The 16,722-nt window shown below is 43.5% G+C and overlaps 1 protein-coding gene across 2 annotated transcripts in view; it reads left to right on the forward strand.

Moving 5' to 3' along the window:
• Positions 1-16,722, forward strand: part of SAP30BP (SAP30 binding protein) — a 31,869-nt gene that overhangs the window by 7,700 nt on the left and 7,447 nt on the right. For both annotated transcript variants that reach the window (XM_068654625.1, XM_068654626.1), the window contains one exon: positions 10,103-10,145. In XM_068654625.1, the coding sequence (XP_068510726.1) occupies positions 10,103-10,145 (43 nt within the window). The remainder of the gene's footprint in view (positions 1-10,102; positions 10,146-16,722) is intronic.

Below are 16,722 nucleotides of genomic sequence, written 5' to 3' on the forward strand. Positions count from 1 at the left end.
TGAAATATTGACCTTGTGCTCCAAGTCTCACCTGAGGGATTCTGTACTTCATGTTGTAGGGCTGCATGAATAACAGATTGCAGGCGTCGATCGAGCCCAGCCCTTCGGCTTGGCCAACTGGAGTTTTCACAGGGGGAATCATTAACTCTTGAGCTTTGATTGCAGACTAGCCCGCACAGGAAAGCTGATAAATATTGACACTCCCTTTGCAAGTGAATGCCTGACGCATGGTAACAGTTCTTGAAAGCAGTGGCTTGCAGAAGTAGCTACGTTTTCTGGTTTTGTTTTAAGGCTCCCTCTGCATCTTTGTGGTGTTGCAGTGAGAGGCATCCAAAGGGGGAGCTAGCAGAAAGGCGTTAAAGTTTCAGAGGAATGCTCTGTTTCCAAGCACGTCTAAGTACCATTTTTTGACAGTCATCGGAGCTGTTTAGCTCTTATTGATCCACTCAGCCTGTGAAATAATTTCCATGTGTTGTGGTGCGTAGATGTGCACCAGTACTTAAGTGGAGGCTTTTGATTGTGATGTTTATTTTGCCTGCCCATTAACCTGTTTGTTTAAATACCACAATTATCTTGATTTCAAGTAAAAGCGATAAGGGATAAGAAGCAGTAAATGGGGGATTGTTCAGTAATGCAGTCCCAGAAGTCACTCTTATTTTGATAAGGCGTATTAGTTTTTCTGTATTCAACATTCATTCTCAAAAGATGTCTGAATCTACTTAGTTACTTTTATCTTAAGTGTTACTTTTGCTCTGAAGAAGAAGGGAAAAAGTGTATTTGTGAAAAGTCGTATCAATAGAGAGCTGTTGTTATATTTAGATATTCCACTGCAAAGCCTAAAAATGGAGCCGGCCATAGTAAGCTTTAGAAAATGAATTGGAATTGTTTACTTTGGTGGTGGCAAAGTATGAAAGTTGCTTAGGAAGTACCAGCCCTTGATGCATTCAGCTGCTGAGAGGGAATCCTAAAAATTCTGCTTAGAATATATTTAAGGCCACCTGACTGAAGAATGAGTATTAAAACTACCGTTTTGCTAAATATATATATATATATATATATATATATATATATATAAAACACTGTGCACTCTCAATGGCTGGAAGGGTTGTATATTATTTTTCTTGTAGAGGCTGGATCTGGGGATCTGGTAGGACATAACCACTTTCTAAATGTGCAGTAGAAAGGCACTCCTAATATCTCATCAGAATCAAAAAATAAAAAAAAAATCATTATGTTCCCCTGCCCTCCCTTCTCTTGGCACTTTGACGCTCTCTGGGTTAGTGTTTTGGCCTCTGACGGACAGAACTGGCAAAAGAACAGCCGTACTTTAAAAATGCCCTTGGGTTATGCATGGCTGTGCTAGGTGCCTCCACGCAGATTTCAGGGCTGGAGTTGAGGTTCGATCTCCAGTGGCTCGTTTCCCACTCATTTCTGTGCCTGTGAGTACAGCCTGAAGCTGCGAGTGATAAGCTGTGCGGTTATTCATCGTATTCTGTGCTCAGTTTTCCTCCTAATATACTTCTGCAAAATGCTCTCTGCACTTCCAGCTCGGCATACTTTCCCTCGTTTTGGCACGCTGTCTTCCAGAAAGTTTGGTGGTTCAGCAGGCGGCATTACACGTGGAAAGCCTTTAGGGGGAGTAGAGTTAACTCAGCCTCTAAGGCTGTCCTCTGTGCCATTAAAATGAGCGTTCAAACATTAAAACAGCTGATACCTCTCCTTCTTCCTGCTTTTAACCACGTGGCTGACCTTGGTTGATGCCAGAGAGTAGTATCAGCGGCAGGTAAATGGCTTTGCATGCAGGAAACATAGTAAAGTTCAGCATCTTTGACTTTTTTTGTCCCTTTCCCTTGTGTACTTCTGTGTCTCCAGCTCTCTCCGCCTGAGAGGGAGATAGATCACAGCATCGTTGGTCTTCAGAGCTGCCTTACCTCCTTCAGAGCTGCTGGCTTCAGTCCAGCTCGCGAGCTGTTTGGAAGATGAGACATGTCCATGGACATGCTTGTTCCTTCCTCCCCGCCAGGCATACATGCTGCAGCAGACTCCTCGCTCCCTGCAGTACTAAATACCACAGATTATTGACACAGGTGTGGCTTGCTTTTCTCCAAAGGAAGAGCCAGTTTTTTTTTTTTCTATTTGCCTTTAAACTTGAAGAAAAGTCCTCTCTGGAGCTGCTTCCCGTTGCATATTTCACCTGATAAAGGTCTGAGTTCTTCAAGTCCAGTTCTGTTGTGTTGCAATTATTTCTGTCTGCTGTACTGAAATAGCCTGGTCTGAGCCTGCACGTTGGTGCTTGTCGGAGCGAGAGTCTGAACAGTCAGCACAGATGGAGGATTGCCTCAAACACCAACAAATAGCAGAAAATAGCTCCTTCCAGCCTCCCTGTGCTCAGTACGGAAGGCTGGAAATCTGCTAAAGCTCCATGGGATCTGCTCATCCCAAGGAGGATGTTTTTACACCCTGCCTCTTCTCCAAACCCTGAAGAATTTTTGGTAGTATGTACCTGGACAGAAAGCTTGTGCAAGAAGTTAGTTGTCTCAGCTCTTTTGAGCCTTTTTCTTGTTGCTGTTGAGGCTTAAGACTTCTCACAGTCCAGCTTCACCCTTAGCTTTGTTTTGCATTGCAACGATCTGTTTGTTATTTCTTTTTAATAAATCAGGGTAGCTTGACACCTCAAACCATGTCATGTGCTGCTGGTACTTGACCTCTGAATTCCTGTTCCCCTGTAGGAAGCAAACATGACTTGAAAGCAGAATTAATGGGCTCTGCAGATCAAGAAACCTCTCTCTGGACCTTGGTGGCTTCTGGTGGAGCCTGCTGGAAGCTATGCTGGCTGCTCTCAGAGCAGCTGTTAGCTGGCGTTCTGCTCTCGGGGGCTGCACAATCTTCATGTAGGTTGCCTTGCATGCTTGCAGTAGAGTGTCCTGGTCGGTGTTTGTGCTGTGGAGAGGCTGCGCTATCTGGTCTTGTAATAAAGCGTATGCACAGGATGATCTGGAGGCATTTAGCCTAGCAGCAGTCCCAGTGGGAGTGAGGTGGAGGAGAGAAAAGGGGCAGCACACTGAGGCATGGGGCTGTGGGGCCGAAGCTCCATACCAATGCAGGCATTATTAATTGTCCCTCAGCTTGGAGAACGGGAGTCTTGGCACGCGATTCCTTGACTGGAAATTACTTCTTGCCTATCTTTGTCAAATATTGAGCTAGCATATGTCAGGTGAATGCAATCAAGTTTCAAAGAAGTTATTTGAAGGCTTTTATGGTATGAAAGCTTCTCTCTTCCAAAGCATTTTCTCACTGAAATGTTTTGCCAGGTCTTAGTGTTTTTCAGTGTTTTTTTTTTTTTTTTAATAGAATTGAAATGAACTGAGGGAGTATCTTTAGACTTAATTTAGCTTAAAAACTAAGAGGCAGTGTCAGCTATGCATATTCTTTGTTTTGGTAAGGATTAGATAAGGATTTAAACAGGAATGTCTCAGGAGTTGACTCTTTCTTGTCTTGTTCTTCCTTCCCTCATTTTGCCCGTGACAATAATATCTCAAAATAGGTTTGTACAGGCTGTACATAAGCTTCCCTGAAGATGAATGCACGAGTTGATTCCCATAGGTGGCTTATTTCTAAGCTGCTGTGCTGCTCTTGCTATCTGGATCATGGTGCCTGCAGCTTTTTCTTAGTTAAATTTCTTATCCTGTGCTGGGCAGTTTGCCTGGAGCTATGTATCAGAGTTGGCAAACAGGATATGGCTGTAGGAAATGGGCTTATTTCAAGCTTTCTCTTGGGATTCTCCTGTCTCACAATACAAAAAAAAAAAAAAAAAAAAAAAAACGGGGGGAGAATAAAAGCACTGTACTGCAGTTCCCTTACTTTCTCTTCCCCCAGGCTGAGTACACGTTGCATCTACTCTTTGTCCTCTGCCTTGTAGCATGTCAACACTGAGCAGGTCTGGTGAGCAAGAGGTAGAAAGCTCTTGTCATGCGCTTCTGATATTAAATGAGAAGTTTCTGAAGTTTCTGTACAGGCACCTTTGATATTTGTAGAACATAACTGCTAGCCTGTTCCTTTAAAACAAAACCAAAGTCCCTCTTAAAAAAATACAACCAACCAACAAAAAAAAAAAAAACACACCACGCATTATCCAGAGATCTCTCTCTTGCCTGCCTGTCTATGAACATTTCACCTGCTTGCTCTTACAAGGACATCTTCACTGTCAGCCTCGACAACTGTTAAGTATTCTAAGAATTTGTGCAGTTAGTTTCTTTCCATCGTTCTCAGCCAAATAAAGTTGTTGATCTGTTACGAGTACAGGACATAGTCTGAATTGTAGATTGGAAGGGAAAAAACACAAAAAATTCCTGGCAGTGGCTCAGATGAGAGAAATCCATTAACAGCAATTTTACAATCCATGTACCAACTGCTGCAGCAGCAGGTCCACTGGCTACTGGTGGAAGGATTACACTCAAAAATCGTCTGCATTAGCATCTCCAGACTTATCCATCAGTGTGACTGGCCTACAGGTTCTGTGGGTGTCAGTCTAAATTGTTAAATTTGTGTCTTCGTGCAAGCAATCAGGTGAAGTAGTTGGGGGAGAGGAGAAATTCTGCGATGCAACAGCACCTCTGAAAAAAAAAAAAGAATATGATGCTGAGGTGTACTGTGGAAGCTTCCTAACTACACTTTTTTTTTTTTTAAATATGAACTGGAAGTGAGTGGAAGGAGGAAGCTGTAGGGCGAAGTTGGCTGCAGGTCTGGGAAAGCAATGGAGTGCTGGTAAATCTGGCATCAGTGTCTCCATTTTTATTTTTTAAACTTGTAACTTAAAACAATCGGCTTCTGTTTTTCCATCTTTTCTGCCTCCCTGCACAACCATTCCTTCTTGTAGCTTGTTAGTGCAGGTGTACTTCATATGCAACTGCTTCCATGAGAAACTGCAGGTTGGATTTGTACCCTTTGGCAACAGTGAATGCCAGCAGTTATGTCCAATGTGAGCTTTGTACTGGATTTATGGATCTTGTTTCAGGAAGGATTTAGCAGGCATTGTTGTAAGTCAGTCCATTCTTTCCATTAAATAAAGCTGTTCTGGGCAAACCTTTCCAAACGTGAATTCATCAGTCTCAGATTCATATTGTTTTTGTTTCCTTCCGTTAATCTGTGTTCCACACTGAGGATTGTGTTTGCTTGTTTCTTTTCCATGGAACCTGAGTAGAGGCTGGGTTTTATGTAACTGAATGGAAACACTACAACTGAAATGATGGTCTGTGTTTCACCTTTCTGATGTGAAGTCTTAAGTCAAAACACATTGCTCTCCTTATGTGCACGCACACTTTCAGTTTGCTTTTCTTCCTTAACTGATTCTAATACGTGAAAACCTAACTGTCAAACTGGGTTCATGTTAGCTAGGCTCTTACAGGCAGCATCGTCTTGTCCAGGGCTTGAAGAAAGTGTTTGTCTGGGAGTAGAGGTGGCAGTGGAAAAGCTTGACCTGATTGTAGATGGGAATAGCAGTAGAACATCTGCTTTCTGCTGTCAGTGAGGGGATATCTGAAGGGGACTGAATCACCCTTAGAAGCACAGAAGTTGTGACTTAACTTGGTGGTCCAGATAGATTTTAAATGTTTTGTTTTTTTTTTTTAATACCTTGCTTTTCTCTTTAGCAGTTAATGTTCTTGTTTATGTTCTTCAGAGGCTGCCCCGTGTTAGTGTCCTGTAGGGGAAGGCAGTCTGTCTTCTGCTTGTCTTGCTGTCCTTAAGTCGTCTTCCAGCTTGGATCTGAACTTCTGCAGCATCCCTTGACTCACTTCAGTCAGTCAGTTGGAGCAAGGCTGACTGCCTTTAGGCCCTTAAACAAATGATCTTGTGAAATCTGGGTTGCAAAATAAATAGCTGCCAGAAAGCCAACTTGCAGAGTACGTGAAGAGTGAAGTGCAGTACTACTCTTTTTTTTTTAAAAAATTATTCTGGCCATTCTTAGAGGCTATCATATAACGCTAGATGGAATAAAATGGCTAGGGAAAAAGAATAAGAAAGGAACTTTTTTTTTTCCATGAGTTTTTTATTTCAAAATGTTAGAGAGAATTTTTAATATAACTAATGTGTCCAGGCTGACTTTGTGCAAGTAGCAAGAGCCCGGCTGCAGAAGTCAATTCGGAGATACTCCCATGCAGCCTTTCAGAGGTTGGCTTTTTGAAAGCTGTGCAGTATTGGAAGGTGCCACTAGGGAAGTCTTAACCTTGCTATTTTTTACCGATCAGGATGCAAGTGGAAATGGATCCATTAAGTAATGCCTGAAGCTCTGAGATACTTGAAGGCTGTAAGAGCTTTCATATACGTACTCTGATGGAGAGGTTTGATGTATTGTGCTTGTAACCTCTGCTTGTAACCATTCACCTGCTTGATTTTTTGTGCTCTTCATGTGAGATACTAATAGCTCTTCATGTAAGATACAGGTACGTAGGAATGTGGGTGTTGATGAAGCAATCTACGAAAAGATCATCTTGTCCGGAATGGATTTAGATGATTTCCCTACTTTAAGTCCAGTTATATTCAAAAATTTCTATCACTTAAATACCTTGGTGTTCCTTTGGAAATTTCGTGTCTGTGTATAAAATGCCTTTATAAAATGCCCTTTCACAGCTAAAACCTAGTAATTGTGTAGTATTTATTGTACCTTGTTACCTCACTTGTTGATTTTCTACCTCATTTAACCTTATATTGGGTTAGATCTGCAGAAAATGCTTGTTTGCAAATGCTATCTGTTCTAATCAATTCAGTGTGTTCGACATCTGCCTCAAGACTTAAATTAGCCTAGAGGAATGTAGGGCATTACTCGACTAAAGGTTTGACCGTCCTTAATTTCTAGATCTTCAGTAGATCCTCAGAGGTTTGAACCTCAGACGTCTTAAGACCTCTTAAATCTCTCATCAGCCAAACTGTACATCTTCAGCCAAGCTGTTGATACTTGCCTTGCCATAGTGTTGGACAGTAAACTGAGCAAATATGAACAAGCACGGGAGGAGGAGTCGGTCATCCCTTTGTTTTTGGAAGGCATTCGGGAGGCTTGAAAGTAGTCCGACTTAATGAAAAGCTGTGTTGATGTCTTCAGCTCGTTAACGACGGAGCAGTGGGTGTTGGTACGCGGTAACTCATCAGTAAGCAAAATTCATATCCTTTGGGCAGCGAGGTGTGGTTATATACTAGTGAGCTTGTTTTCTTTTGCTTGATGTAGCTCTAGGGTTTCTGGTGTCTTAGTTATGTCCGGAGGATGTGGAGACGAGACTTGCTCGAGCGGCTGTGGTGAGATGGGTGTAGGCGATCAGGCCAGGTGGATGCACAGCAGTGGCTGTAGGACAGGTTTTATTCCACCCGTTACAAATGGGGTGGACTCGTGCTGTAGCTCTAGGATTAAAGGATACAGGTTGAAGTAAAACTTACAGGAAACGTATTGACAATTCCAGAAATTCATAAAACATACAATTAAACACATCGGACACTTCAGAGAGATGATTGTTTAATGTAAGGTACGTACCAGGAGAGGTTTTGGCCATCAAATCATCTCTCAGAATATTATTGCATGTCTCCTGAGGACTGTGTGCTTATGTTTGGTGCTGGTCCTGAACAGCTACAGGAGACTTGAAAATGGGATTCAGAAAACTTCAGAAGTACAGCAAATGCCCTGGCCAAATGAGAGGGCGGCCTTCTTGAGGGCACTTAGTACAGGTCTGAAGCTCCTGAGTTGGGCAGTGCCACCGGGCTGCTTAAGTAATGCTTGGCACTTGGTCTCGTTGGGGATTTTTCTCTTGGATGATGGGAGGAGGGTTGGGCAGCAGAAGGTGGGAGGGTTACTGGAATAATAAGCATAGTGCTGGGTAAGCATCAAGAGGTGCTCATGAGCCCCTTTTCTAGTAGTGTGTTTCTCCCTCTTCTCTCTCGGTCCATTTAAAACAGAACTTTGAAAAGAAAAGACAAGGCAATTTGATTCAGGTAAGGTTGGAACAAAAGCGGTCACCTCCTTTCACCCCAACAATTTGTTCATTGTCTCAAACCAAGGTGAGAAACACTTTTAAGTAAATACCTAGCAAGTTCTCTGTCTGGAGGAGATAGAGCAGCCTTATGACCTCATGTGTTTGCTGCCTGGTGAGTAACCATATGCTGCCTGGACATAAGTTCCTCTACATCTGTAGACCTATGACCTCTTCCAAGCTGAATGCAACATTTCCACGCTAATCTGAGTTTGTCCTCACAATCTGATAGCTACCACGGAATTGTCTCCGTTTCCCTGGTGGTAAACTGAGGCTCACCGTGTTACTGCCCTCTCGACGTGGCTGAGGCTCGCCACGTTAATGCTGCGTCTGGGTAGGTCTGTGGAGAGCACGGCCTGGATTCCCTGAATTCCTGCCCGGTGCACTCACCAAAGAGAGCTCCTGATCTTGGCATACGCTTAATTTCCTGCTTTGAAATGCCATGCTCCTATTTTATTTTATTTTTTTTCTGCTTGTCGTTTCTGAGGACCCTGGGAGGAGAGGTGTTAATGCACTACGTGGAGCGCGGTCGGAGCTGTTACACGAGGGCCTGTGCCTCACAAAGGGCCTGGTGCCTCGCCAGCTGGCCCGCAGGAGGATGCGTGTTCCTTCATGTACTTGATTTTCTGAAATAGCTTCAGCCTTTTTTATTTGTGATCCAAGTGTTCTTATGGAGAAACAGTGCTTTTTTTCATGAATGACTATGAAAAATGCCACATCGTGGCTAGTGCCACACAAAGAATTTGATTTTCTGCACCCTGAGGGCTCTGGTTTCTCTGGCAATTGCTGGCTTTTCACAATGAATTCGACGCAGCCTGTTCCCAGATTTGGCTTGGTGACCTTGCTCCTTTCTCCTCACCTTGTCCGTCTCTCACCTGACTGGGAATGGAGGCAAAGAGGGGATTTAGAGAGCGGTTACTAAGCAGCGAGGAGGCAGCACTCTGTCTGTGTCAGGTTGAATGAATAGCTTCTGTGTTCGGAGGCACTGAGGAATTTTGGACGCACAGTCTAGTGAGTCACAGAAAGTCTTTGGGAGGGAGGCAGGGGGAAGAGGACAATGTTAGGATACAGCTGATATTGTTTCAGAAACTTTATTTGTGTTGAACTTGATATTGCTTGGGCTCCCTCGGGGTGTTGCAGAAGTACCAAAATATTTGAACATCAGTCTCAATATGGTGAAAGTGTATTTTAAAACATCCTACATAACGCTCCTGCTTAGCAGACTGCCCCCAAAAATCTGCTGTGCTCCTGCAATTGAAGCTGCCGTAATTCATATAACTAAGGAGGGGTTGGCTGTGTTGAGAAAATCTCCGAACACAGTTTGCCCGAGAGTTCCTGGAAGAGCAGATCTGTATCGCTCCTGGAAGTAGCAGCCAGGTGGGAGCATTCTTCCAAATTCGGAATGCAGGCTCCACGTCACCACCACGCTCCTTGGCATTTTGGCTCTCACAGGGTTTATCAGCCAAAGCCAAAGTGGTGAATTCTGTATTCACAGGTAACTGGCAAGCCCCTGCAGCTGGGGACCCTGCAGAGCCCTGGGTGCCTGCAGAGGGCTGTGGGCTCTGGGAGCGTTTCCTCTGTTCCTGTGTAACCCCAGGGAATGGATCCTGCAGGCCCTACTTAGACTGTCAGTTGCTTTTGGGAGGCATTCCTGTGGATTAAGAAGTTTGGGGGGCTGGGTCAAGCTTGCTATTTAGCTATGCTCTAAAACGCTGGCTCTCAGCTGGTGCCAAAGGCCAGCCACCACAAATGAAGAATCTGTGGTTTGATCTATCTTGAGGAAAGGCTTCAAGCACGGCAATTTTTGTGGAATTCAAAAGGAGCTGAGTGTTCAGGACTCACAGAAACAAAGTCTTAATTCTTTCATTAAATTTAGACTCTAGCTTTGAGAGGAAATGGAGCATCCTGTTAGGCTTTGACTTTCCATGGTACAAACATTGCCCTATGATCTAATAACGTGCATTTCATTCTTAATATATGTTCTTTTGTCTCAGAAGTAATATGAGAGTTTCTAAACAAATGGACATTATAGCTTTTTAGGCTGGAAGAATACCTTGACTAAAATCTGTTTCTTCCCCCTTTTCTCTCAGGAATTCTCAGAACTGGAGAAAAGAGATCCTCAGGAGCTAGTTGGTAAGTGCTCAGAAGTATTTACTCACAGGTTTTTTTTTCAAACTAGACCTTCAAGGCTCCTCTTCCTGTAAGTATGGTGGGGGAAGACATCTCCACTCTTTCCTGGCAATGCTGTAGTTTGAGTTACTGCCTGTTTTACCTCAGTGGAATATTTTCAGTGAAGTCTTCATCTGGGAGAAGGGTGCCATGCCTAAAATATGAAAATATATTATGTGGCTGAGACACAGGTACGTAAAGGTTAACATGGATGTTTTTCTAGATGAGCCTGAAAACAATAAAGCTGTAGCTTTGTCCAGGTGCTCCTGTGAACATCAGTATAACCAGAAAGGATGACAGGTGATTTGTTCTGATTTAAGGATATTTCAATACTTGAAATATCCTTATTTGGTCCATTTAGCAATTTATAGCTGATGTGTTGATGTGGCATCTTGTCTTTTGTAATGATTGTATAAATTTTTTTTGATGACATTTCATTTACTTGTTGCACCATTATTAGATTTGGGAAAAATGCTTGGAAAACATAGCATAGTCAGCTTGAAGTCGTATTCTCTGCTTGCTCTCTGAGGGGTTGTAGAGAAAGTGCTGTTGTATTTTATGTTGAAGCTCTTACTGTCTTGAAGTAACCCTTTGTTCCTGAGGTTACTGGTAGGGTTGTGTGGTAGCATATGATAGTACCATTAAAAAAACGCATGAATTTGGTACTTCGTTATCTGTCAAGTCAGCTTGTCCAAGCTCAGGTGTGATATTTCAGCCATAGTGTGGTAAATGTAAAATAAGACATTGGACAGTAAATGCTAAGATGTTAAGCCATGACCCTGAATTGTTTGCACTTGAATCCTTTTCAATTGGCCTGCCCAGACTTTGCACCAAGCTAACACTTTAATTGAATTATCATACTCTAGAGGACAAAGTTGCTTTAAGCAGTGTTATCATGGATTACAACAGATCTTTCTCCAGACTGCTGATCTGCCCCCAAAACGCACATTAGAAAAACAGGAGACAACAGCATGTAGGGTAAAAAGTAAAGAATATCTGAAAACCATCTGCCTTTTGTCCTCTAATTTACATGTGAGTGAAGCTCTGCACTTATAAAGCCATGTAGTGGTAAGTCCTTTCTTAGCTAAGGTGTAAGGCTCAGGTTACAATTCTGTCAGTCTGCTTTTTTCCCCAGTGACTGCCCCATTGACGGGAGATTGAGACTGAGTCTCTCATGTCCTGTGATAACCCAGGCTTGCATGCAGGTTTGGAAACGGCACAGAGGGTATCCGTTAGTGTCACATACTCATGGGTGGACAGGTTGGTGAGTCAGAGACGTGGATTAAGGCTGTAATACATCTTTATCCTTTCCCAGCAGCGGTGTACACAGAGCAGCGTTTAAGGCTAGCTTTGTGCAGAAACAGTTACTAGAAGTCAGCATAATTGCTGTGCTGGATTCTGTAGGTCCCTTGCATTAGACCATATCTTATCTAGTTGAAAAGGAACTGTTGCAAGAGCCTTATGGTTGGTAATATAAGAACCACTCCCTTCCTGGAAATTTGATCTTTCAGAGCTAGGATTCTTGAATGGAAAAACCTGCAGGATTTTCAGACAGAAAGCGAATAACTTCTCCGACCTGGAGATCTATAATTTTGTTTAATATCACGCTGTGGAAGTCTAACGCTTCCTTAAATAGTTTTCGAAAATGGCTTTTTCCATTAAAAGCTTGTGGCTTGCCCTTCTCAGGTAACCTGATGTTGTCCAGCGTCACCCTCATTAAAGTCTATGGTTACGCAGCTGCTTAGGTACAGCATAAACGTAGGCTCCTGCCAAAACGTTTGTTTTACCTCCTGTGGACTCGTGCTAAAATTGTGTGCTGTGAGCTGGTCTGGGAGATGGAGCCAACTGAGATCCACCTTCCTTGTTCTTTTTTTTCCAATGTGAGGCTCCCAGCTGGATCTATTCAGTCATATTTTTAATACATGCTGTGTGAGTACTAGAGTTGGCACAAAAAAATACATCTAGGATGAGCACTTGGGAAAGGGCATGGGTATCTTGACTTCTGTTGAGTTAGTGATTGTGTAATCAAAGCCTGGAAGAGTGGGAGGGGAGGTTTAGAGCAGCAACTGCATTATAGTTGAAAAGGGGGTGTGTTTGAAATGTCTTTTGATAAATTTCTGCACCAGTTTCCCCCTCTGTATTTTGTAGCACTCTAGTGCTAACAGCACATCTGCATTTGCTGTTTTCTGCAGCTCTGCAACATAATACTTCTAGGATGCTTTTTTTTTTTCTTCTTGAAGTTCTTTGCAGCATAGTTGTTTACCTTTTGGGCTATAAGGAATGTTCTTTCAACTCTTTAAGATATCAGAGCACAAAGTCAGTGTTCATAGCAGCAGAAAATATGGCTGAGTTGCAGGTCTCCTTCTGCATTTCTCAGCCCACAGAGCAGAAAGGGACCTAGTGTCCTTCCATGGATGGGTGACTCACTGGCATGTTGTTGCCTCCAGTTCTTCCCTGTGATTTGGCTGTTCTGGTGCCAGGAAATTAGAAACCCACACACCCTGGTTTATGCCAAGCAGATTTGATTAGAGCGCCAGAGAATGCAGTTTTAGAGACCAGGCACCAGTGGTTTGCATTTCTCCAGGGGAAAACCATGTCCTTCTGAATACCCTTTCCAGGTCTTTGCTTGACATTTTGTTGTTGTGTTTTTTTGGGGGGAGTGCAGCCTTTGTAACAAACTGACACCTGATACTGCCTGGAATCCCTTGTGGTTGCCTAAGAAGAAGCATATAAGTGAACCTTGAAGGGGACAAGAGGTTTTAATCCCACCTGGGGAGCAGGTGCTTTAGTAGACCTCAGGAGATTGACACCCCCCTGTGCCCAGGTCCAGCCAGCTGTTCCTACGCTCCCTATTCATTTGGTTTTCTCTACGCTTGGGATAATTTTCTACCCATTTGTAGGAATCAAAACTCTAGTGTGCTCTCCTGTCCTTGATTGCTTGCAGTGCAAAGGCTATGCTGGAGACATTTTCTTCTGGAATGAGCTGGGCACATAGTATGGCCCTGTGGTGCTTTCTGTCCTCCCGTGCAATATGTCTGTACCATTGTGTATATACTGGCCAAATAACCCACCTATCTGAAACCGAAGCAGATAATCAGATGAAAGTGCCATATTTATCTGCCTCATCAAGATCTGGAAAGCAAATATTCTCCATTGACTACTGAGATGCTGAATCTTTGCCGAATACAACCTGATAGTTGGCTGTCCTTTGGCCAGATCCAAAGGAGCAGTTGAACATCTCTTCCTGCCTTGTAACACTGCACACACACTGGCTACACACAAAGCCACAAAAGCACCCATTGCTTCTGCTGATGAAATTCCTAACTTTTAGGTCAGCTTGTGGAAGGATGCCCGGACTACGAGTGTCCCTGTCCTTCAGCAGCAGGATGCTTTGAGTTGCTGGCCGTGGCAGTGCCTTGGCTCCTACTTTCTGAGTCAAGGCATTTGTGTTTTACGACCTTAGTTCTTTCAAATGTTCTTTATCTGCACTGTGGATCTGATTAGGGGAAGATATTTACTTACTGTGAACCAGGACTTGGGTGTGCCCATGGAGATTAATCATGCTAACGGCCGGCTTCCTGAGGTCCCCATGGAGAGATCCTCTAGGTAATGAGCCAGCAAATCACAGGTCCAATTAGAAACTGCAGCCGGTGTCACTGCACTGACTCATGTGAAAGTAAAGCTTAGAGCCTGGCAGAAATAACAGGATGCACAGAGCAGCTGGATGTATCCTGTGAGGACACACCTTGGCATTAGTTGTCTATCCACGCTTACCAGTGGAAAGCTGTGCTAGGGACTTGGGAAACACAAGATCTTCTACACAGGAGGCTGGGGATGTATGTACAAGTTCCAGGATTGCCTAGAATAATGATCCACGCTGCCCCTTTCTCTATGAAAATTATTTGGTGGGAAGAAGCTGTGGAATCAGCCTTTCTGGTATCTGTTTGGAGAGGAAGTTTGAGGACTGCTCAAAGGCATGGGTTTTTTTGCACTTCCTTACTGTATATGTGCCTGAAGGGGGTTAAATCATCTTTTGCTTCGTAACGATGTAGATTCTCAAATGGGCTGTGATGAAATAACTGACTAATGATGAATGTTTCTCTGCTCATGTTTGCCTGCGCTTGGTTTGTGAAGCTGAACAGGGTGCACGTAGCCTCGCTGCTGACTCAGTCTTCAGCCGCATACGGCTACGGTGGGTTAGCCATAGACAGAAATGTCTTAATTCCAGTTCCTTACAAGCTAAGAGATGCTTTCCCCCTTCAGTATAGCGTTGACAAATGGCTGTTTTCACACGTCTCAAACAAAAGAGCAAATGAACACCAAAACCTGGAAAGATACGGGTCAAAATGTTGTCTCAGTGGGAGTTAGTTCTGTTTCAAGGGAGCTTTGAATGGGCTGCTGAACATACTCTTTAAGACTTTGTGACTCCTTTGCAGAGTTCTAGCCCATGGTTCCTGAGTTTATAAGAGTCTATAGTTCCCCTTCCCATAAATACGTTTTTTCTCTTTGTCCTGGTCTTCTGCAAAGATGAGAAGCCTGTGGGGTGTCTAGCCTGGAGCTAGGCTGAATTTTTCAGCCCTTTCTTTGTCTTACAAAGTCTGGTTTCTTTTTTTTGTTAATGTTCCTACTGGTGTTGTGAATCTCTTAAGCCATTAATCAGCTTTCACCTTTTCTGGAAAGCCTCGTGTGCTGTCTATTATGAACACCTCTGTCTATTTTCTGCTGTCTCTCTGGGTTCCTGAAACTCTAATTAAATCAGAGGCTGTGCTGTCCAGCCAGCAGCTGTAACCTACAACAAATGTCTGCCTTGTCACGGAGCTCTAGTTTCCCTGCCTTTTTGTAGGGGCTCTGGCAAGCTTTCCTTCTTCCATAAAGGCACTCTTAGTAAATGCTAAAGGACACTTCTTGTTTATTGCTAGCAACTGCTGAAGACTTTAACCCTCAGCAACATCTTGATCAAGCAGAATGAGCGGTCGCCTGCCAGCTTTGCATCTCCAAAGGATGTCGTCCTTAGAGCTTTGCATTTTTGCAGAAGAACTCGAAACCCTAGTAGCACTGAACATGTGTAGTGTTGGTTATCTGTAACCTCAGCTATCTGATGGGCTGTGCTGGAAGGCAGAAGAGCTGCTGTGTTCAAATGCCAATGTCTGCCCTTTGGGTACTTCTGGGCTTTAGTCAAAGGAGCCAGACTCGAGTGTGCTGGAACTGCAGTTCAAGCAGCTTTTGTTCCCAGATGTATAATTGGAGAGCCACAAATGTGAGTGGCTTGCTCGATACAACTTTTGTGCTGGTGTCAGGTCTTTTTTTTCCAATACAGACTGCAACTCTGGAATGTGTTCTCTGTACAAATTACGATTGAAAACAAGCCCAGCTGCTTAAATGTGACACAAAGCTCTGCTCCAAGAGTTAGCTACAAAACTGCCTGGGTTTCTCATAACTGAGTGGCAAAGAAAGCAATAGAATCACGGATTCATTCAGGTTGGAAGAGACCTCCAAGATCACCTAGTCCAGCCTCCTGACCTAACACTAACAAGTCCTCCACGAAACCGTATCACTAAGCTCTACATCTAAGTGTCTTTAAAGACCTCCAGGGAAATGAGGGGGACATGTGGCTGTTTCTCTTGCTGATATTTTTGTGAACTCATCTTCACGGAGCAATCAGGTACTGTAATAGTATATCCCAACGCAAACAGCTGTAGCAAGCTGGCAGTCTGCACTGGTCTGTCCTCAGTGCTGCAGAACTAGTTGTTCTTTCTAGTAATAGTCTGACTCTGTAAGCAAAGATCAAAGTGCCTGTTAAGGAAATATTAACTTAAGGATGGCATTTAGTTTCTTGTGGTTAACTGCTGGCAGTTTTGGAGAGGGTTGTTCACTTCGAACCATTTTGGTTCATGTAGGTATGTCTTAGAAATGAGACCCAAATGAGAAAGAAATGAGGTCCAAACTGATTGATTGCCTCCCAGAAAATGGCCATGAGCTGGGCTGCTCTAGATCGACCCCGTGATCCTCCACAGGCACAGTCTGATTCTCTCCGAGTGTCCTTTCACCAGTTTCATCATGCTCCAGGTTATCTGAGGTGCTCAGAACAAGACTTCAAAGCGCATATGGAAGACCTGGAGTGTAGTGAAGAGCTTGTTATGTTTTGCACAATGCAGGGTGATAGAGGAAGATTCCACAAACATACCTTCCTCTGCAGATCCTTTGCCTTTGAGGATCTCAACAATTGTAGCTGTTTTAGTAGGGGCTGTTTTTGTATATCCCAGCTCCCCTCTGGAGTAAAGAGACACCTTAAAATAGAACTAAGCCTGGTTGAGACACAGCCACAGCAGAAGGTAAACAGTAATAAAGCAAGCATCCCATCATTTTGCCAATGACCTAACCTTTAGGTTAGTTGGTTGCTGCTCAGCACTTTGAAAATGACACGAGTACCAGTTAACATCATTCCTGTTGCCTTTACACACTGTATCGAACTGATAGAGTCATACCAGCAAGGGCATAAAACGATTACATTGCTTAAATATCCTTCCTGTTGCAAGAACTC

Source organism: Anas acuta, chromosome 18, assembly GCF_963932015.1.
Source record: "Anas acuta chromosome 18, bAnaAcu1.1, whole genome shotgun sequence".
Lineage (NCBI taxonomy): Eukaryota > Metazoa > Chordata > Aves > Anseriformes > Anatidae > Anas > Anas acuta.